At 40.8% G+C, this 21,933-nt stretch overlaps 1 protein-coding gene across 1 annotated transcript in view; it reads right to left on the bottom strand.

Annotated features, from left to right (window-relative positions):
- Positions 1-1,137: 1,137 nt before the first annotated feature.
- The window catches only part of BARX2 (BARX homeobox 2), a 57,957-nt gene continuing 37,161 nt past the window's right edge, over positions 1,138-21,933 (bottom strand). Inside the window, exons 2-4 of the mRNA XM_073603308.1 lie at positions 13,357-13,663; positions 9,245-9,329; positions 1,138-7,913 (exon numbers count right to left, since the gene is read on the bottom strand). Of these exons, the coding sequence (XP_073459409.1) occupies positions 7,623-7,913; positions 9,245-9,329; positions 13,357-13,663 (683 nt within the window). The 3' untranslated portion in view covers positions 1,138-7,622. The remainder of the gene's footprint in view (positions 7,914-9,244; positions 9,330-13,356; positions 13,664-21,933) is intronic.

Below are 21,933 nucleotides of genomic sequence, written 5' to 3'. Positions count from 1 at the left end.
GCATGAAAATGCCTAGAAAAAAAAATACAAAAAAAATTTGGATTTTTTTTTTTTTACTCACCTCTAAATGCCTGTTGCTAGGGGGTCCCTCGTAGTCTGCCTCTTCCATTGCCTGGGCTGGTGACATCACTTCCCCCTCGGCACAGGAAGGGCTCAGCTCTGCTCCCTCCCTCTTTTCAATCATCTGGGACCCATTACAGGTCCCAGGTGACTGAGCAGCCAATCACGGCGCGCGGCGCCGCTCGCACATGCGCAGTGGGTGCCCGGCTGTGAAGCCACAGCCCGGCGCCCACAGTTGCAATGCCGACGCCGCTGAACGGAGGGGGAGTCGATCCCCTGCATCACTGGACCCTGGGACAGGTAAGTGTCCAATTAAAAGTCAGCAGCTGCAGTATTTGTAGCTGCTGACTTTTATTTATTTATTTTTTTTTAATGGGCCCTCCTCTTTAAAGTTGTGGGAATTTTAATGATTGATTTATTATATTTGTTGGATCTCTGTGGACCTTCTTATGATATTCTGTTGCTTACTACAGCTGCTCAGTGTGAACCACTATAGCTGTTTGTATACACTACTCAAAGCTTTACATACATCCTTTGAATCTTTTTCTCTCCCTGTAGTGCAGATCAGTTCCAGATGATCATTTCTGGCATCTTCATAAGAAGGTTAGCAAAGGCAGCCTTCATATTTCTCTTAGTACAATTCTTGTAAATACTGTGCTGCAAATTGCAATAAGAAGTATATAATTGTTTTCCTTCCTTTGTTCCTGCCAGCCTTGTCCATAAATTTTATTTCTTGAATTTGTCTCAGTGGTAAATCAAAATTCCAGAATTCCCGATAGGAATTGGTTCCGTCGGAAAAATTTAGAGCATGTTATCTTTCTTTATCCATCAGAATTTTCGACGTAAAAGCTCCTGTCGGACTTTTTCTGTCGGACATTCCGCTCGTGTGTACACGGCATAAGAGTTAATTCAAGTAACATGCCTCCTACTTCCATCATTGATAGCTTAGTGTGTTTTGTAAATCATACTGTATATATGAGAATGAAACGATATCTTTTGTTGGAAACAAAATAAATGTTTACTTCACTGATTTGTTATTACAGATATTAGACAACAAACAAACACACACACAAGATCTAAATAGGTCTCTTCTAATTTTATTTTCAAAAATAGATACCATATTTTTTATTCTAAATCTTACTCCAAATTCATTTTTCGTCAGAAACGCGAGTCTGAGACTTTGTCCTAGTAGGCCCCACAAGCATTATCATGGCAGATCAGTCAGTATCCCTGAGATGTGAGACATCATCTAATGCAGAATGTTCCTCCTGTTGGACCAGTTTTCTTACCATATCTGTTCTCTGTCGTTATATATCATACTATGCAGGAGTTGTCACTCTTATCTGTACTAAACAATACGTCTTTGGTAACATTATTGTTTACAGTTATTGTTAGTAAAGTTTTCAAAACACATATACATTTTTTATAGGAAACTGAGGAAGACAGAGAATCTAGAACATAATAGAGTAGGCACAGCGAAGCCTAAAATATTCCAGAACAGAGACTGGAACTACGTTATGTACAACCCAAATTTCAAGAAAGTTGGGATGCTGTGTAAAATTTACATAAAAACAGAATATAATACAAATATTTACATATTATAATACATATTATACAAACGTATGTAAATATATTAAAAAAAATAAGGTAAGTTTGAAATTGATGGTAACAACACGTCTCCAAAAAATTGGAATAGGGCAACAGAAAGCTGACAAAATACAACTCAAAGTCCAGAAAAGTTGGGACTGGGCCATTTTTACCACGGTGTAGCATCCCCTCTTCTTTTAACAACACTCTGTAAATGTCTGGGAACTGAGACCAGTTTCTGGAGTTTTGGAAGAGGAATGTTGTCCCATTCTTGTCTGAGCATATGCTGGTTTAAAACCCTGGATATACTGTATCTTTCAGCATTGATGGTGCCTTTCCAGATGTGCAAACTGCCATTTCATACACACTAAGGCAGCTTTCACAACAACAAACGACTCAATAAAAGAACCAAAGATGCAACCGCAGGTTTTCCATTCATTTCAATGGGGAGGTATGTTTTTGGTGCATCTTTGTTACCACACCAAAAATGCAGCATACCGAACTTTTAAAAATGCAACTGAACCACAACAGATCATTTTAAATGGGCTTTGGCCCAGAGGAGATGGTGGCATTTCTGGATCATGTTCAGATATGGCTTTTTCTATGCAAGATAGAGCTTTACCTTGCATTTTTGGATGGCACGGCAAACTGTGTTCACAGACAGTGATTTTTGGGAGTGTTCCTGAGCTCCATGCTGCGATGTCCATCACAGAATCATGTCTTTTTTTAACGCTTCACACAAATCGCCGTACTCGTACATCGGTACTTTGACACTACATACCAGGGTTATGGCAGCAGCTAGCTGCCATGACCCCGGTATTTTCGGGAACAGCATGCGTTTCTCTTTAAGATACAGGTGGTCTCCGCAGCGGATTCGCGAGATCACTTTTATCGGTGGCGGGAGAGGTGCCAACCCCCCTCCTGCCGCGCTCTGGTAGTCTCTGCCGCTTACTGGACCCGTAGTGGCGGAGGCGATTGCGTCCTCTCCTGTGGATGCTTGGCTGCCGACTGAGAGGAAAGATGGCCCCTGCTCAGCTCTATAGCATGGGAGGGCGGAAGTGACATTAAACGTCACTTCTGCCCATAGCTCTTAAATGAGAAAGTGACTTTTTTTGTTTATTTTTTATTGCATTTTAGTGTAAATATGAGATCTGAGGTCTTTTTGACCCCAGATCTCATATTTAACAGGTCTTGTCATGCTTTTCTTCTATTACAAGGGATGTTTACATTCCTTGTAATAGGAATAAAAGTGACCCATTTTTTTTTAAAAAGACAGTCTAAAAAAAAGTAAAATAAATAAGAAAAAATTTTTTTTGGTAAAGCGCCCCGTCTCAACGAGCTCGCGCGCAGAAGCGAACGCATACGTACGAGTAGCACTCGCATATGAAAACAATGTTCAAACCACACATGTGAGGTATCGCCCCGATCGTTAGAGCGAGAGCAATCATTTTAGCCCTAGACCTCCTCTGTAACTCAAAACTGGTAACCTGTAGAAAGTTTTAAACATCGCCTATGGAGATTTTTAAGGGTAAAAGTTTGTCGCCATTCTACGAGCAGGCGCAATTTTGAAGCGTGACATGTTGGATATAAATTTACTTGGCGTAACAATATCTTTCATGATATAAAAAAAAAAAAAAATTATCTTTACTGTTGTCTTATTTTTTAATTTAAAAAGGTGTATTTTTTCCCAAAAAAAGTGCGCTTGCAAAGCCACTGTGCAAATACGGTGTGACAGAAAGTATTGCAAGGACCGCCATTTTATTCTCTAGGGTGTTAGAAAAAAAAAAAATATATATCTTAACTTGTAAACAACAAGTGTCAAAAAGAGGCTCGGGGCTGAAGTGGTTAATGCAGTGCCATCTGAGGGCGTGAAGTTCATGGCCATTCAGTATTGCGTTTTGGCCTTGCCCTTGCACACAGACATTTCTGCAGATTCTCAGAATCTTTTGATGATATTATTTACTGTGGATGATGATATATTTAAAGTCTTTGCAATTTACATTGGGAACAAATTTTAGACAGTTTTTCCCAGATTGGTGAACCTTTACCCATCTTTACTTCTGGACGCGCTGACTCTAAGATGCTCTTGCTGCCATCAATTTCAAAATGACCTTATTTGTTTTTTAAAATTGTACTTTTTCTCAGTTTAAGGATTTAATATGTTTTGTATTTTCTTTTGTGAATAAATAATTGGTTTATGAGATTTGCAAATCATTACAATCTGTTTTTATGAAGATTTTACACAGTGTCCCACCTTTTTTGGAATTGGATTTGCAAGTGCAGTTGCACCCATTTTCCACAGACCTCAGTGAATGTGGTTAGGCTCTGTTGATTTTCATTATCCAATCATATACAAGCAATAATGCTTGTTTCTTTTTGTTTTGTTTTTTACATTTTTCTTGCACCTGATTGGGTATTCTTTACAAAGTGAAGCTTCACCAGATTCAATAAGCTTTTAGGAAAATTGGTGCAACTGCACTTGCAAAGTGCACAGTCTATTTCCCTTTAGTAAATCAATCCCATTTCATCTAAAATCTTACATTTATCTCTATTTTTCATTTGGTCTGACAACCTTTCTATCTGTACGTGAGCCTTGTACTTAACAATTCCTAGTGGAAGCAGTCATTTATGCAGATGTTGTCACTGGCACAAAGATCAGATCCCCTGTTCTCTGGGTAAAGACTCACCAGAAAATTCTCTTTTAAGGAGATTGTAAAGCTTTATTAACGTTTTGTTATAGAAAAATGCAAAGGATAGCTTGGTATAAAGTATAGTGTCGTATATAGTATCTTGTTCTCTGTTAATCACAGGAGTGCACGTACTTTTGCATTCTTGTGATCCTTAATCAGCCAACAGCAGGCTAAAGCTGCTGTTGGCTGACATTACAGAGCCGCTCCACGCTCTGGAAGGATCTCAGCCATATTGTCGGGATGCACCCAACTGCCTGATTGACAGCTGGCTCTGGCTTTCAGCGCTCAGCTGAGAGTCAAAGCCAGCTGTGCCCCCCCCATCTCCTGCCTGACAATCCAGTGAGTGCTGGAGGTCACAGCTCTCTGCTCAGAGCTGACCAAGAACTGAAAGATCAGCGATTATGTGATCGCCCAGTTCTCGGGATTAGAGCCAATGGGGGACAGCTGCAGAATCATACAGATGCTGCAGCATAGAGGTGAGTAGGGATGTTTATTTTTTACACACACACTACTTTTTCTTAAATTATATCCTTTAAAGAAAGGGAAGGCTTTTATATATTAACAAATATGTAATAATATAGTGTATGCATGGCTGCAACCTTTTTTTTGTTTTGGATAGAGTAGAGAAAGACAAATAATTTTTGGTGTCTGTGTACATTGAGGAAGTCTCCCTTCGCGTCCTGTACCAGAGACACAAAAGGAAGTTAGAGGAAATATGCCAAATTCAAGAATTTTGCCCTCTAATGCTACGTACACACGAGCGGATTTTCCGTCGGAAAAAACTTGGATGGTTTTTCAGACGGAATTCCGCTCAAGCTTGCCTTGCATACACACGGTCACACAAAAGTTCTCTGAACTTTCGACCGTCAAGAACGCGATGACGTACAACATTACGACGAGCCGAGAAAATTAAGTTCAATGCTTCTGAGCATGTGTAAAATTGTTTCCGAGCATGCGTAGGAATTTTGCGTGTCGGAATTTGTACAGACAATCACATTTTCGGATAGGAACTTTTTCTGACCGAAAAATTGAGAACCTGCTCTCAATCTTTTGCTGGCGGGAATTCCGCCAGCAAAAGTCCAATGGAGCATACACACGGTCACATTTTCTGACCAAAAGCTCTCATCGGTCTTTTGCTGACCGAATTTCCGATCGTGTGTACGTCGCATTAGAGAGTTTTCCCAGGAACAAATGTCCTCAGAGAAAGAGTTCACCTTACCACTTGTTTTTGGAACAATGCTAAAAGTTTGGATTTCCTCTTTTTTTTTCTTTTTTGGTGGCAATGCTCATCAGTTCAAATAGGGAGTGAATCTTCCCAGCAGAGACACAGACAGCATTAAAAACTTGATAAAGATTCTAACTATTCATAGCTAAAGAATATACTTTAACTCAGGATTAGTTATTGTTGGTAATATATAAAATGCTCTCCAACATGAGTGCAGGTTTGTGAAATCCTGAGAACTCTTCACATGTAACATTTGCCAAGCAAAAAAAAAAAACAGCATGCATCTGGGATGTTGCAAAAGGAAAGACCAAAAGACCATGGTTATAGTAAATGAAATAAATGTACCAAGGATTATGCTCCTTTCTAAAGATATTTTCCAGTGAGTCTTTATCTGTTCCTGATCCTCTGTGTAGGCATGTTCAGAGCATTGTAATGTTATTGAACCCACCATATTACTTGCACTTGTACGGCTCTTTCTCTCCCGCATCGATGGGGCCCATTTATAAAGATCAAAACCCATATCTCACTATCTTATTTTCAGAGAAATATTAGCTCTAGCATATCGTCCTTTTGTAAAGGGTTTACTATATTTCAACAAGGTGGTAATGACGACGTGACATATTTTGTGCACAGAAAACTTGTGGTTTTACATAATGCAGAAGAGACATTCAAAATGTAACAACTTTTAGGGTGTAAAAAGCAAGTCTCTTGATTATCTTTATAAAAAAAATGTTGCCTTTTTTTCTAATAAAGCCCAAATATCATCCACCCAGCAGAGAGACTGCTTTGCTCTGTGTGTGTGTGTGTGTGTGTGTTAGATCTGTCCCAGACAGTAACATTGGTTTTATGAAAGCAGGAGCAAAGTTATTGGCTATGGCAAGGAACCAGGTATCACTTTTCCTTCCCAGACCTTCACTAGGAAAACAAAACAAGGAATCGAGTTATGTTGCTGCGGGCAACAGCTCCACTTCTACTTTAATTTTTTCTGATAAACTCATCCCAGTGATTCTGGTCTGTGTGTACGGCCAGAGAATGTAAACAGCTTTGCTAATGATATTGAGGCCATGCTGGAAAACACAGAAACATAAAAGAGATAATGCAAGTTTTGTTGCATGTAAATCATTTTGTAACAAAAAATTGTTAACATTTGTGTACTTATATAACTTCAAACTGCACAGTAGTTTTCGCTTGACAGATGAATCGATGTTGTTAGGCTACTATGTGAAAATGTAGACTATGGCACCTCTTAAACTGGCAAAACATGTAACAGTCTGAATAAACAATAGGAAAATCACTTTTCGATTTACCAACAGCTATGTAATGTGAAAGTATACCAAAACAATGCATTTATTGTCTATCCAATCAGAGAGGCCCATTACGATTGCTGGCCAATCTAAATAAGAAAATAGAATCAGATTGTGATGAGTTTAGCCAACATAAGTGCATGGTTTCTTTCATGTGACCATGTTCTGATTGCTTGGTGTTATCTTTTATAAGTCAGAACAGCACAAACACACTGGTCTTTTCTCTGTACACAGTACATTATGTCTTTTCTTCCAGTGTTCTTATGGATAGTGGCTTGTCAATAAGATATGACCAACATACTTGAAGGATTTAAATTGCAATATCTCTGAATGAACACATCCACGTGCTTAAAAACATGTAGCATGCAAGAAAGGCACTTAGAATTAAGGCATCCACCAGTGGGTCACACTGGGAAAAGCAGCCTCTTTCAGGCCGCCTGGCTTTTTTTTTCACCCTTTTTCACTACAGTTGCTGGCACAAAAATAAAGAAAACTATATATACACTGTCCAATTGTTTTCAAACACAGCAAAAATTCCCAGTCTTGTCTGCGCAGCCCCCGTTAGTCACAGAGATTCTCTGTTCTACTCCCTCCTGCGTAGCAGCTTTAACCTTTTCCTTTCTAAATGGAAGGATGGAGGGAGGATCTAAGTAATGATCCGGGTCTGTGTCTAAGATAAGTTCATAGAACACACTTCAGAACTTCCAAGGGCTTCCTAAGCCACATTGTACAGTTTATTGTTGTGCTGTCCTCTATTTATCTTGAGGATTCCCGTTCGTTTGGTGGGGCCTCTATTGATGTACAAGGCAGAGGTGGCGATGGAGTTTCTGGATTCCGGGTCTCTTCCTGTTCATTTTCTTCCACAGTTGTGTCACCCTCTTCTGCCTCTTGGACCTGATTCCCATTATCATTATCTGCCTTCATCTGTGTGTCCTCTGCCAGTCTGTGTAGCCTCTCTTCTGCTTCAATTTCTTCAGAAGTTGGGATGGAATTCTTCTTTGGACGCCCTTTTGGCTTGGTGGGGGCCTCCTGGCCACCCTTAAGCACCTGGTGAAAACAAAGATTCAAATTCTTACATGCAGGCAAGAACAAATCCTAAATGTTTTGCAACAAATGCTTTTACCATCTACCACTGTCAGAGAGCTGCCATATTGACTTCACAAAAAAACTGTGTTTCCCACAGTAACAGATAAGCAACATTGGCTAGCATACACAGCGGCACCAGATTTTGCACTCTCCAGTTTTAGTAAATTAACCCCATAGAGTATGGTTATGGTCATTTAAAATGATATGTTACTTACATTTTACCTTACCCCGTTTCCCCGAAAATAAGACCTAGCATGATTGTCGGTGATGGCTGCAATGTAAGCCCTACCCCCCAAATAAGCCCTACCCTGTTTCCCCGTAAATAAGCCCTACCCTGAAAATAAGACCTACAAGGACTTTAACTAGGACTTATTTGGGGGGTAGGGCTTATATTGCAGCCATCACCGACAATCACGTTAGGTCTTATTTTCGGGGAAACAGGGTAGTACAGTATACTTAGACTTACATGATAGTAATAAATGGATTGCTTGTTATTGCCATCATACTCTGTTGCCTGCACAGATAATACTCTGAGCTCTATATTCCCGGATTTTATATTATCTACTGCTCTTGTTTCCTGAATTCTATTGGGGAGTCCGCACAATTTTCGGTTCATGCCCTCCTAAAGTGGTTCCAAGGCCTAAAGGTTTTTTACCCTAATGCATTCTATGCATTAAGGTAAAAAAAAACATTCTGTGTAACAGAATCTTCCCCTCCTTGCCCCCCCCCCCCCCCAAACTTACCTGAGCCCATTCATGATACAGCGTTATGCAGTAGAGCCAAGGCTCTCCTGGATCTGACCCTCCTCTCTGGGCTGATTGATAGCAGTGGGAGCCATTGGCTCCCGCTGCTGTCAATCAAATGCTGTGACGCGGGGCCAAGCCGCCCGGTCTGTGTCAATAGATGCAGACAGGGTGGCTCAGGAGCGAGCCCACATGAGTGCCCCCATAGGAAGCGACTTGCTATGGGGGCACTCACCGAAGAGGAGGAGCCAGGAGCATCGGGGGAACTCCAGAAGAAGAGGAGGGGGGTTGCTCTGTGCAAAACCTTGCACAGAGCAGGTAAGTATGACATGTTTATTTTTTTATTTTAAAAAGGAACCTTTAATATCACTTTAAGACTAAAATTGGCTTTGTATATACCTCGACCAACATAATATTGCCCTGCGTTATATTCTTCTTTACTTGCTTAATGAGGGTCCTGCTGATGACTCTATTTAACCCATTGTTTATTGCTGTGTATATCAATTTACAGGAAATAAACTTAGTTAAAAGACAAAGAAGTGAACTTACAATTTTTTTCCATTTCATCCTGCGATTCTGATACCACGTCTTGACCTGCAGCTGTGTCAGACCCAGAGACTGAGCCAAGTCCAGCCTGAAAAACGCACATGAAAATCAGGCATTAGGTAATAAACTTAGTCTGGATAGGTATGCATAGCTGATTAGTTGGTTGTTACAAAGTGTCTATTCTTTGTAAATGTTTCATCAACCCGGTAGCAATTATAGAGCTTATACACTACCAACTAAGCCAAATCTAAAAATATTTTTGCAATAAACTACAAGGTTTTATTTGGGGACCAGCATCATTTCTGGGGAAGGGGCATTAATTTGGGAGATTAGAAGCAGATATAATCAAGGGGGACAACCCTTCTACCATCATGTGACGAACGCGGGTGTCAGATCCCTGCCCTCCTCGCTCACTTGCAACGAAGGACCGGCCAACCTCACACCACGCTGTCACTTATGTAACAATACCATTCTCAGCTGCGCCCAGCACAAAGATTTTCCAGCTTGCGGGACCACAATCTAGGTGCGAGCAGCCTGAGAGTGATTGTCACTGGGCTAATTACACAATTAACCCTTTAACTGCCACCACCCCCATTTAAAAGACCGAGCCTGGGGAGACCATCATGCTTTGGAAGATATCTCTGATGACCTTATAGATGTTACCCAAAACTATTAAATGTCTCTCTGTGAAAATTCACACATTTCTTGGTTAGCTATGAGACTAAAGTTTCTTTTGTCTGTTATGCTGTTAAAATCTGGCTGGACTACAAGCGGTGGACCCGGCTCTCCGTTACCCACAGACGATTCACTGAGCCTCTTAATGGTTTCAGCTGACATTTTAATGTCTATGAGATGAATGTCTCAGTCCAGAGCCATTTCTTTCAGTTTGCCTAAATGCTTGTGATCTTCAGCATCTGGATAATAGGCGAAGCGATTGATCTCACTCATACTTGTGCCAACTCAGATGCCAAGACCATATAGAGGATTTGCCCATTGTGTCTGCTGACAGTGCTGTGCAGCTGGGGTAGCATTTAAGCCTGAAACAGCTGGACCCGCCAGGCCAACACAGCATTTGGGACAGAGCAGAGAAATTGCATTTTTTAAAAGCCCTTCTCAATAAAAATGAATAGGATCATTTATTGTCTGCAGAGCCTCCTATATATCTCTATGTGCCCACTGCTGGAGCACAGAATGTTCTGTTCTAAATCCACGGGTAGCTCCTTAGATCACTGCTTGTGAATTTACATGTCTGATTGAAGCTGGAGAGCTGCCGAATGGCATAATACGTTTTGTGCTTCGGTGTTTCCTTTTATGCTCAAAAAATAAGGTGGACAAGTTATTTTAAAGCCTAGTAAATGCATCATAGCTACATTACAAAAGGACCAATTAAAATAGCACATAAAGTGATAATTTCCACAGCATAAAGAAAACTTTCATTTTCTGCAGAGAATGAAAAGTAAACTTTGTCTCCTGTGACTTTGTTCATTGGTGTTGCACTTTTTGCAGTTTGTAGATAGGAAACTGTGACTTGCTTGTTTCAGTCTGCCTAATTTAACTTATTTTTTCTGTTGCTATATGTAAGTAATTTTTAATTACTGTAAAATTGAGCTGATATCTCTTATTTGCTAATAAATCTAATCTCATGGGGGAGAGCTAGATGGGGAGACCAGCTTCAGGATGCCCAAAGACTCAAGACAGAAGTTTCTTTAGACCACTGTATAAACTTTTACACGTGGCACAGCCAAACATATAGGCTTATAGCACAGTAAATGAGGATAGAGGCACACAGCTCCGGAGCTTATCTGCATTGCAACAGTAGCAATTGGTCAAGGTTTATAGATTGGTCTGATCAATTGTATTCCCATTCAGAACTGTGTTCTGGTATCATAGACATAGGAACAAAAACAGCCAGACCAGCAGATGCTCTTCCCATATTTATGAACTAAAGGTACAAAAAGCTTTACGTGTGAGCAGCTTGGCTGAATAAAATAAGGGTTTTATTTAGGGTGTACCCCCTTCTTTAAGGCCCAAGCAGTACAATCACCTCAAGCAGCTTGGCTGAAACACCTGTTGCACGTGTCCTAACTTCACAGATAAAACTATTTTCTAAGACTTGATCTCCATACTTGATTGTGATCTGAACTAAACTTGTAGCACCGGTGTAAGCAGGAAGAAGTTTTCTCTTGGTCTCCAGGCGTCAAAGCAAGCTCATCCAGAGAGTGTCAAACATATAGGTAAACAGAACACCGCTCTCCTGACTGACCTACACAAGATAGAAGTAGGAAGCGGCCTCAGACATCACTCCTCTGCAAACCACACCCTGACGCGTTTTGCCCCCCCCCCCCCACTGGGGGCTTTGTTATTGTGTCTCGGGAGAGCGGCGTTCTGTTCACTAATATGTTCCATGCTTGATTGTGCTGTATAGGCGCACACATCAAAATAAATTTATGTATATAAGTTATTTTAGAGGTATGAGTGATTTTTCAAGGCTTACATGTACTTGAGCTGTAAAGAAGTGGCTGTATAATGGGCACTATGTAAGAGCAGGCAAGTTGCGCTTAAGACCACAGTACATTGGCGTTGATTTATTAAAACTGAAGTGTGCAAAATCTGGTGCAGCTCTGCACAGAAACCAATCAGCTTCCATTTATTTTATTTTTCTCAAAGCTTAATTAAACAAGCTAAAGTTAAAGCCAATTGGCTACCATGCACAGCTGCACTCGATTCTCCACTCTCCAGTTTTAGTAAATCAACCCCCACTGTCTAAGCATATTCACTCAAAGCAGTTGTGTGGTCAGAAAAGGCACCCTGTGCAAGAACAGTTTTTGGTCCCACCAATTCAATTGACCACTTCAGCTTTGGAAGGTTTTATCCCCTTCATAAACTGGCTATTTTTTGCTATTTAGCACTTTAACTGGTACTTGCGCGGTTATGCAATGGTGTATCCAAACAAAATTTCTATCATTTTTTTCATACAAGTAGAGCTTTCTTTTGGTGGTATTTGATCATCATTTTTTACTATATTAATGAAAAAAGATTGAAAAATTGGAAAAAAAAAAACAATATTTTTTACTTTTCCTATAAAATATATTCAATAAAAAAAAGTATACAAAAATCAAGTTTTTTCACACAGTAAATTTAGGCCAAAATGTATTCTGCTACATGTCTTTTGTAAAAAAAAAATAATCCTAATAAGTGTATATTGATTGGTTTGTGTGAAAGTTAAAGCATCTGCAAACTATGGTATATGTACTAGAATTTTTAGTTTACATTTTTTTATATTAATAAATAATGGCGGTGATCAGCAACTTATAGTGGGACTGTGATGGTGGAGCGGGCAATCTGACACTGACACTGGTTGGGAACTCACTAACTGACACTGACATCACCAGTGACACTAATACAGTCACCAATGATAATACTATACACTGTCACTGTACTAATGACACTAGCTGGGAAGGCGTTACCATCTTGGGGTAATCAAGGGTTTAAGTGTGTGCCTAACAAGTATTAATGTGTGCATTATGTACTGCTTTTTACTAAAAATATCTTTGTTCCTTCTCCCTGCATTGCTCTCCTTGCATGTGTGCCCTGTATCTGGAAAGGGCCAGAGACGTAGAGGTACGTCGCTGTACCTGTAGGAACTGCCTGTTTACAGTACAATGCGGGCGGGCAGTCCTTAAGAAGTTAATGCCAAATTATAACACTTAGCTCTGCCCTATTAGATGCAGGGAAAGAATAAAATGTATAATGCCCTGAAGTCTCTCATAATCCATTATATGCAACTAGTGTCAGAAATCAAACATTTCTTCTACTTGCTCCTAAATGGCATCAAGAGGAAATGGGAGGAGCATTCTGCAAGTCTCAGTGCTGGTCAGGCAGGAAATGAGGAGAGGTTATGTGACACCACTTGAATTTTTGACTCTAGGAGCATGTTTAGGGCATCTTTAAGAATATCTCCTATCCGTAAATGCCTGTTCCAGGTCTGAGTCACATCTGAAAAAAGCCCAGCACTCATCTAACCCTCATCTCATATAATTTGACCCCTAAATTCCAGAAGGCCCTTGAACAGCTGCACGGTTAGTACACATTTTTTGCAACCACCTTTGACTCACCGGTCTGGAGTTGAGAGATACTTCTGTTTCTGGAACTTCTTCTCCAGGCCCATGAGTTGCATTTCAGTGAAGATAGTTCTGCTGCGCCGTGGCTTTTTCACACGAGGTGTTGCCTGCTCAATCTCAGACTCACTACTTTGGGGGGCTTCACTGGCGGGAGTCTCAGAGCGTGCACAAGGTGAAGAGAGATGTGTAGGGGAGAGCAAAGGAATGTGCGAGGATGAAGGTGAAGGGACCAAGTGGGATACAACATTGGGCTGTCGGGTGATGACGGAGAGCAGTGGGTATGACCTGAGCGGAGCTGAGCCTATTAAGAAAGGATACAATTGAGAACCCTGTTATAGCTGTGTTGTACAAAGAAATGTTCCTACAATGTTAACAACATACATATTACATACTCCCATGATAACGGTTAGCTTTGATAAGTGCCACAACTATAAAATAGCTATTGCCTTTGACCTTGCACTAAAAATGCACTTACCGTACCTTCCATCTCTGCCCACTAGGTGAGGGTGAGGTACCCATCCCTTTGAGAAGAACCAGGAGACTACTGAGTATTCTAATTATTGCATTGTGTTGGAGTGTCTTCTCGCAAGATTTATGCCGCGTACACACGAGCGGACATTACGGCGGACTTTGCCCGGCGGACTGGATTTCGTCGGACAATTCGATGTGTGTGGGCTCCAGCGGACTTTGTTTTCTCAAAAGTTGGACGGACTTAGATTTGAAACTTGTTTAAAATTTATCCGTTGAAATCGAGTCCAGTCGAAAAGTCCGCCGTCTGTATGCTAGTTCGACGGACAAAAAGCCATGCTAGGGCAGCTATTGGCTACTGGCTATGAACTTTCTTGTTTTAGTCCGGTCGTACGTCATCACGTACGAATTCGACGGACTTTGGTGGATTGTGTGTAGGCAAGTCCGTTCATTCAGAAAGTCCGTCGGAAAGTACATCGAAAAGTCCGCCGGGCAAAGTCCGCCGTAATGTCCGCTCGTGTGTACGCGGCATTAGGGTATTCAGCATTCCATGGATCTTGTCAGAATTGATAATGTCACCCCCTGCAGTATGGAAACCGGGTAAGGTAAGTATATTTACTAATGTTTTACTAACGTTTGCTTTTCTAATGGACTTTTTTTTTTTTAACAACTTTAGCATTTGGCCTGGGGAGGTGGCAGCATGGCTAATTAAGCTGTCCTTACTTGCAATGCAAGATCCACTTTATTAAAAAATTTAGAATAAGTATTTTTGCTATAATAATGTTTATAATCTATATTTTTTACACGTAGCTATCTTCTCTACAATCCATTTTCTAGTATTTCATCTTTGTGCAAAATATGACAGCCTATAATATACTTTTGTAAATCAGGTGTCAATGCATTCCTGAAGCTGAGTAAATGCTTGTTAAATTTAGTGAATCAGACTTAAGGTAGAGCCGAAGGCAAAGCTTTTTTTTTTTTACATTATGGATGGAGAAAAGAAAGATTAAAACCTCTGTCATTTCAATCTGTGTCCCACAGGGGAGATTTTCCTTCACTTCCTGTCTTATATCGAAAGCAGGAAGTGAGAGGAAAGCTCTCCAAATTGAAGGAATCCCAAGGTGTCACCAGAACTAGTGTCCACATTGGAAGATTTCTCTCTATGATCTGGTTCTGGGGTCAACCCAAAATGTGGGATTTTCTTTTGCTTTCACTTTCAATAATAACGGTAAACAGGACAAACTTAGAGGGCGAATGTCCATAACTGGGGCACAGACAGCAATAAAAACAGGTGTTAAGTTCTCTCCCCAATCTTTCCGAAATTTAAAAAAAAAAAAAAAAATGTTTGCCTTTAGTTACTCTTTAAAGTCTGCTGGTGGTGTTTGTTGTAGGAGAGATTTCAATGATTTGGTTACTTGATATGACAGGCTGGAGAAATCTCAAAAGACTCAAAGATAATTATAATAATAACATCACTGAGTGCCGGTTCACACTGGTGCGATGCGAGAACACTGCGAATCCACTGCGTGTTCCCGCATCGCATGTCAGTTCACACTGCCATATGCGAATCGCTGGGGAGTGTCAATACATTGTTAACGACACCCCCAGTTCAGCTTGCATATCGCACTGCGAACTGACAGTTCGGACATGAATCGGATCGCATATGTGTGAACACACATGCGATCCGATTCTGGTCCGAACAGAAAAAAGGGTCCTGTGCGTGTTTGCACCGAATGCGGTGCGATATCAGCCATACTATCTCTATGGTTGATATCGCACCACACAAACATCGCATGTATTGTGAATGGTAGTGCGCTGCGAATTACATGCGATGTCTGTGCGATGTTTGGCATTGCACCAGTGTGAACCGGCATGTGAATCACAGTAGCCATCCAGCATTATATGGTGAAGAACACTATGTAGAGTATATAAAATGTTATTGTAGTGTTGCAGTTAAATATTCTCAGTGCTTTATCTATCGAGAGTGCCTCAATTACATCTATCTTCCATGGAGAGAAGGCTGAAGGAAACTTCCTTAAGCTTCATGAGGTTCATAGAACTTCCACGTGTATAATTAAAAAGCCACTAATAATGCTGTCAACTCTATGGCTTTGATAAATGAACAGCTGCCTTAATTAATCAAGACCTTGAAGTGAATTGCTCACCACAGTGGTTTTGTGTTGGCTGTGTGTGCTGTAAAGCTGTGCACCTCCAGGCGCAGACTCAAAGGATCTGGGTGGCCAGAATAGGGAACATTAACATTTTCCTGCTAGTTGTACTGAAGGAGAATGATAACCTGCGAGGCTCACAGCAGCTTCTCTGGGACTGCACAGGTTAATATGTCACTGTGAGAACTGTACACCTCCCTCCCAGGCAAATACTACCTGTTCTGTAATAGAAGGTAAGGGGAAAATGGGAGATTAATGGATGTCATCCCTTGGCAGATTAGTGCAGACAGCAGCCAACAAATTCTGGGCTGGCGCTAGGAAAATAATCACTGAATGTGCAGTGCAGTGAGTGTTCTCTGTTTTTCTGTATTATGCTTCTATAAGTGTCATTCATAATGCAGCCTGGAACAATGGAATGAGAACAGCCCCCCTCCCCTCCAGCAGCACTTCGAATTTACAAATATAGGAGCTGGTGGAAGGAGATTTCCCCAGCACATCAAATTTTTAACATGAATATGAGTTGGTGGAAGGAGCCTCCAGAAATGATGTTTCTAGAAATTGGGATTTTTAATTGTGGAAAAACAGATTTCTGTGGTTGAGCACAATCATCCATAGAATACATCTTTGTAATGATTCCTTAAAGGGATTCTAAAGGTTCATTTAAAAAAAATAAAATAACAAACATGTTATACTTACCTACTCTGTGCAATGGTTTTGCACAGAGCAGTCCATATCCTCTTCTTCTCAGGTCCTCTGCCAGCGCTTATGGCCCGCTCCCCTGCCCCCGCCATGTGCTCACCATAACAACCTGCTTGCTATAGGGACACTTGTGCCAGCTCTGTATGGGCATAAGACACACAGAGCACAGCTCGGCCACGCCCCTGCTCACTCCTCACTGGCTCTGATTGACAGCAACAGGAGCCAATGGCTCCCACAGCTGTCTCTAAGCCAAGGAGAAGTAAGGGAGCAGAGAAAGCCTCAGCTCTCTTGCACATTGCTGGATCGAGATCAGGCACAGGTGGAGGGGGGGTTCTAGCTGCACCATTAAGAAGGTTTTTTACCTGCATGCAGAAGATGCATGCAGATAAAAAACCTTCTGCCTTTACAACCACTTAAAGGAAAACCTGTACCCAGACTATCCACACTAATGTCCTGTACACACGATCGGATTTTCCGATGGAAAAAGTGCGATCGGATTGTGTTGTCGGAAATTCCGATCGTGTGTGGGCTCCATCGGACTTTTTCCGTCGGAATTTCTGACACACAAAGTTTGAGAGCAGGATGTAAAATTTTCCGACAACAAAATCCGATCGTTTAAATTCCGATCGTGTGTACACAAATCCGACGCACAAAGCGCCACGCTTGCTCAGAATAAATTAAGAGACGAAAGCTATTGGCTACTGCCCTGTTTATAGTCCCGACGTACGTGTTTTACGTGACTGCGTTCAGAACGATCAAATTTTCCATCAACTTTGTGCGACCGTGCGTATGCAAGACAAGTTTGGCCCAAAATCTGTGGGAAAAAATACGATGGATTTTGTTGTCGGAATGTCCGATCAATGTCTGATCGTGTGTACAGGGCATTGGGCTGCATTCACACCTGAGTGTATTGTTTTCAGGCAGAAAGTCGCACAATTTTACAGGGATTTTGCCATGATTTTGTACAGGTCAAAAGGTCATCAATGTAAAAGCAGAAAAACGCCTGTAATCTGCCTAAAATTAAGCTCATGTACTTTTTTGAGCTTCAGGCCTTTTGCTTCAGGCAACAGAACACTCAGATGTGAACAGGTGACATTGAAATAAATGGGTTTTTGCTTGTTGGGCGTTTTGGAACTTTTGAGATGAGCGTTTTACGAGCTGAAAAAGCTTAGGTGCGAATGGAGCCTAAAGTAATTCCATATTCTGAATATGCATAAATATAAGTTTAAATAAAAAAAAGACAAAAAGATAGACAGCAATAGAGCCGTATGCTGACAATATCTCTGTAGAGACATCTGTGGTCACAGCATGTAACTGTAGAATCTGAGAAGAGAAAGAACAGTCTGCTACGAAAGGTTCTGTGACACAAATTTAAAACGTTTATATTGGCATATAGCCAGCATAATTCTCCTGAACAATTTTTACGGTACGTCAGAAGCTTTAAGACCACTAGGGGGGGCACGCAATGCGACGACAGAGCTGATTCTCTTGTCCAGCAGCCGCGATGTCCGCCGGGCACCCGCGATCGCTCCTGAGAGAGACAGAACAGAGATCTGTCAATGTAAACAGTCAGATCTCAGTTCTGTTAGGGGAGAGGAGATAGATCTGTTTTTCATACTAAGTATGAACAGCAATCGGTCTCCTCCTCCAGGCAGTCCCATCCCCCCACAGTTAGGAACACTCCCTAGGACACACATTTAACCCCTTGATCGCCCCCTAGTGTTAACCCCTTCCCTGCCAATGACATTTATACAGTAATCAGTGGCTTTTTTTAGCTCTGATCGCTGTATAAATGTCAGTGGTCCCAAAAAAGTGTCCGATCTATCCGCCGCAATGTTGCAGTCTCAATAAAAATCGCAGAAAAAAATGAATACTAAAAATGCCATAAATATATCCCCTATTTTGTAGACGCTATAACATTTGTGCAAACCAATCAATATACGCTTATTGTTCATTTTTTTTTACCAAAAATATGTAGAAGAATCCATATCAGCCTAAACTGAGGAAGAAATTTGTTTTTTTAGATTTTTTGGGGGGATATTTATTATAGCAAAAAGTAAAAAATATTGCTTTTTTTCAAAGTTGATTCTCCTTTTTTGTTTATAGCGCAAAAAATAAAAACCGCCAAGGTGATCAAATACCACCAAATGAAAGCTCTATCTGTGGGAAAAAGGGACGTCAATTTTGTTTGGGTAGAGCATCGCACGACTGCGCAATTGTCAGTTAAAGCGACACAATGCCGAATCGCAAAAAATGACCTGGTCACTAAAGAGATGCCTTTTGCTATTTAAACTGTACTGAATGAACATACAGGTTGCAATTGCTGGTCTCCTTTTAGAAATGCTAGTTGCCTGGCTATCTTTATCGTCAGTATTTTCTGACTTCCTGACTTGGAACAGCATGCAGCAAGTGAAGTCAGAACTCCTGTATACTTTTTCCAGATGAATGACTCAAAATATTGAAGCCCATGGATTGGCATGACAGCCAAGCTGCCAGCATTTTCAGTTTAGCAGTGGGAGTCTATGTATTTTTTTTATAACACAGGAAATGTTCTGAGTGTAACAGTGAATGTAGACAGACAGTTTTGTGGATTAGTGGAGTTATTCCAATCAACTATTGTCACTCATTTCAGTTTCATGCCTAAATGTGAAAGAGTGGAATTTTCTCTAAGGCAATTCTATACAAAATGCAAAAAAGGTGGAATAATCATTATGTCTTTATCTGAACGCTGGTGATGTGACAGGAGACTCTGCGGGATCCTTGCTGTAGGGTGGATGGAGCTGACATTGTAATGACATCATTGCCAAACAATCTTCAGCCAAAGAAGAAATGGAATCCCACACTAACAGGCTGGGGCCCACATCATTGTATTTCAAAACTCAGTCCTTCGGGTGGAGATAAAAACAGTCCGATTACTGTATGAAGTCTCAAACACTTCCTCAAAGCAGTAAGGGTTTTCACCAAATCTTAGGTTTATTTATTTGTTACAGGTATTCATACTGTATAGCATCAACAATTTATGCTGCACTTTACATATTGTACCTTCATTTCAGTTATGTAGATAAATGTAAATGATATGTAAAGACTCTTCAACTTTATTTTCAATGACAGAAAGGTGAATCATAAACTTTTTCTCATTACTGAATAATTTTTTCCCTTTTTTTAATATTTACAAATTTTTTATCGTACACCAGAAAATGTAGTGTTATTTGGTGCAATATGAAGAGACAAAGAGAAGTCTTGATAAATGTTTGTTTATATAAAGAATGTCAGATTTTTTTAGTGCTACTTATTATTTCCACATCTTTATTGCGGTCAAGGCATTTCTGTTTAAACTGTTTTATTCTGCTTTGGTGATTAACGTGAAATATGCAACGTTTTATCCAATTGACAATGCATTGTCTTCCATGTCGGGCCCTTTCTACTCTTTCCATAGGTTCACTCTGAAAGGTGCACTCAGTAAATGTTCTCTTCACCAGCTCCATAAAGAACAAAAGGTGTAGGAGAGAGACTTCAAGGTGTGCAGATTAATATTTACTTAAAGTGGTTGTACACCCTGTACAACCACTTTTACCTACAGGTAAGCCTATATTAAGGCATACCTGTAGGTGCTGGAAATATCTCCTAAACCGTTTAGGAGATTTTTACAATAAAGCCGTGCGCCGATGTCTACGACGCATGCGCGATGTCTACGGCGCATGTGCACTTTAGAAAGGGCAGATCGTGCCGTTTCTAAAGGGGTCATGCCGTGACTGGTGGCTCCCACCAGTCACAGAACCGGAGTTCGCACCTCCGGAAGGAAAAGGGGTGAAGATTGACGCTCGCTGCTGGTGGGGACAGCGGTGACATCGCAGGCATCGGTTTCAGGTAAGTGATACATAATGGGCTACTATGCGATGCATAATAGCCCATTATGCTTTACCTTTGCAGGGAAATAAAGAGGAAGTAAAACCCATCAGGGTTTACTTAATCTTTAAAGTGGTTGTAAAGACAGAAATTTTTTTTTTATCTTAATGCATTCTATGCAGTAGCCTCCCTGACGGTATTCCCGAGTGTGGCTCGGGGTTAAATTTCAGCACCATTAGCGGTAACCCCGAGCCACACTCGGTATTGCATTGCAGGATCCTGGAAGATGTCCTGAAAGTCCCCCGCTGTGTCCGTGGGCTTTGTCCTCCGCCCTGATGTCCTGTGTGCCGGGCTCCGTTCCCTGTGAGCGTCGCCACATGGCCACACTAAGATATAAAAGGAAAATATGTCCTGCCTGTAGATGGTGAATCCTGACCCATTGTTCTTCAGAACCTATTTGTGCCTACTACCTCGGTTTGCATAATCTTTGCCTTTCCGTTTAAGCCTGTCTGACAATTTTTATAAAGGGGAGTGCCTACATTAAATGGCAGCTATGGCAATAGGAGGAATACATTTAGGGTGCTTTGGTGCACACACTACTTTACGGCAAAGGTATGCAGTGAGGTGGCCCAAACAAAGGATGGACTCCGAATAAAAAGGCCTTAGCAAAATAAAATATACCCCTCCCAACATAAATAAACACTAAACACCAACCCAATTTCTTTTTTAAACTCATCAGAAAAAAAAAAAAGTTCTTAAAAAACATGAAATAGAAGTAAAAAACACCAATCAAACAAACAAAGCAGATGGCCAGGGAAGGGACAGCAGCTAAACAGCAACTTCAGTTAATCAAAGTCAGAAAAGAAAGTACAGTAGTTGCACTCCAGAGGAAAATGCCCCAATCTGTGTTTATTGATGGATTTGATGTTGTACATCAGACCATCTGAATGGCCCCTTCTGATGCATTTCATTCAAAATGAGCTTATTTGAGAGCATCAACAGTAGTTGTTGACACAAAAAAAGTAATCCTTAAAAGGGCTGTTCAGTCTCTAAACTGTAAACACATGAGAGATAAAACAAGATACACTGCAATTCACAGTAATTTAGTGCGTTATAGCAAAGTATACCACTGTATAGCAACTATCCTCCCCTACACCATACCACCAAACTCTTTGCTATGAAAACAAATGAACCTATTACCAAAAGTATGTAGTCATAAGACTCACATCCTGCCACGCCCCCTTAAAGGTGAATTATACAAAAAAAATGATTAGCTAAACCCACAAGTGCTTTTTTGTAACTACTACTATTGCTTTATATTGGCTTTTAAAATGTAAATAGTGCATTTGCAAAATGAGGGACAAATGATTAGGAAAGAGGGACAGTCCCT

The sequence above is a fragment of the Aquarana catesbeiana genome, linkage group LG10 (assembly GCF_042186555.1).
Source record: "Aquarana catesbeiana isolate 2022-GZ linkage group LG10, ASM4218655v1, whole genome shotgun sequence".
Taxonomy (NCBI): Eukaryota; Metazoa; Chordata; class Amphibia; order Anura; family Ranidae; genus Aquarana; species Aquarana catesbeiana.
The sequence above is the reverse complement of the archived record's forward strand: the minus strand, read 5'-3'. Positions and strand labels throughout refer to the sequence as shown.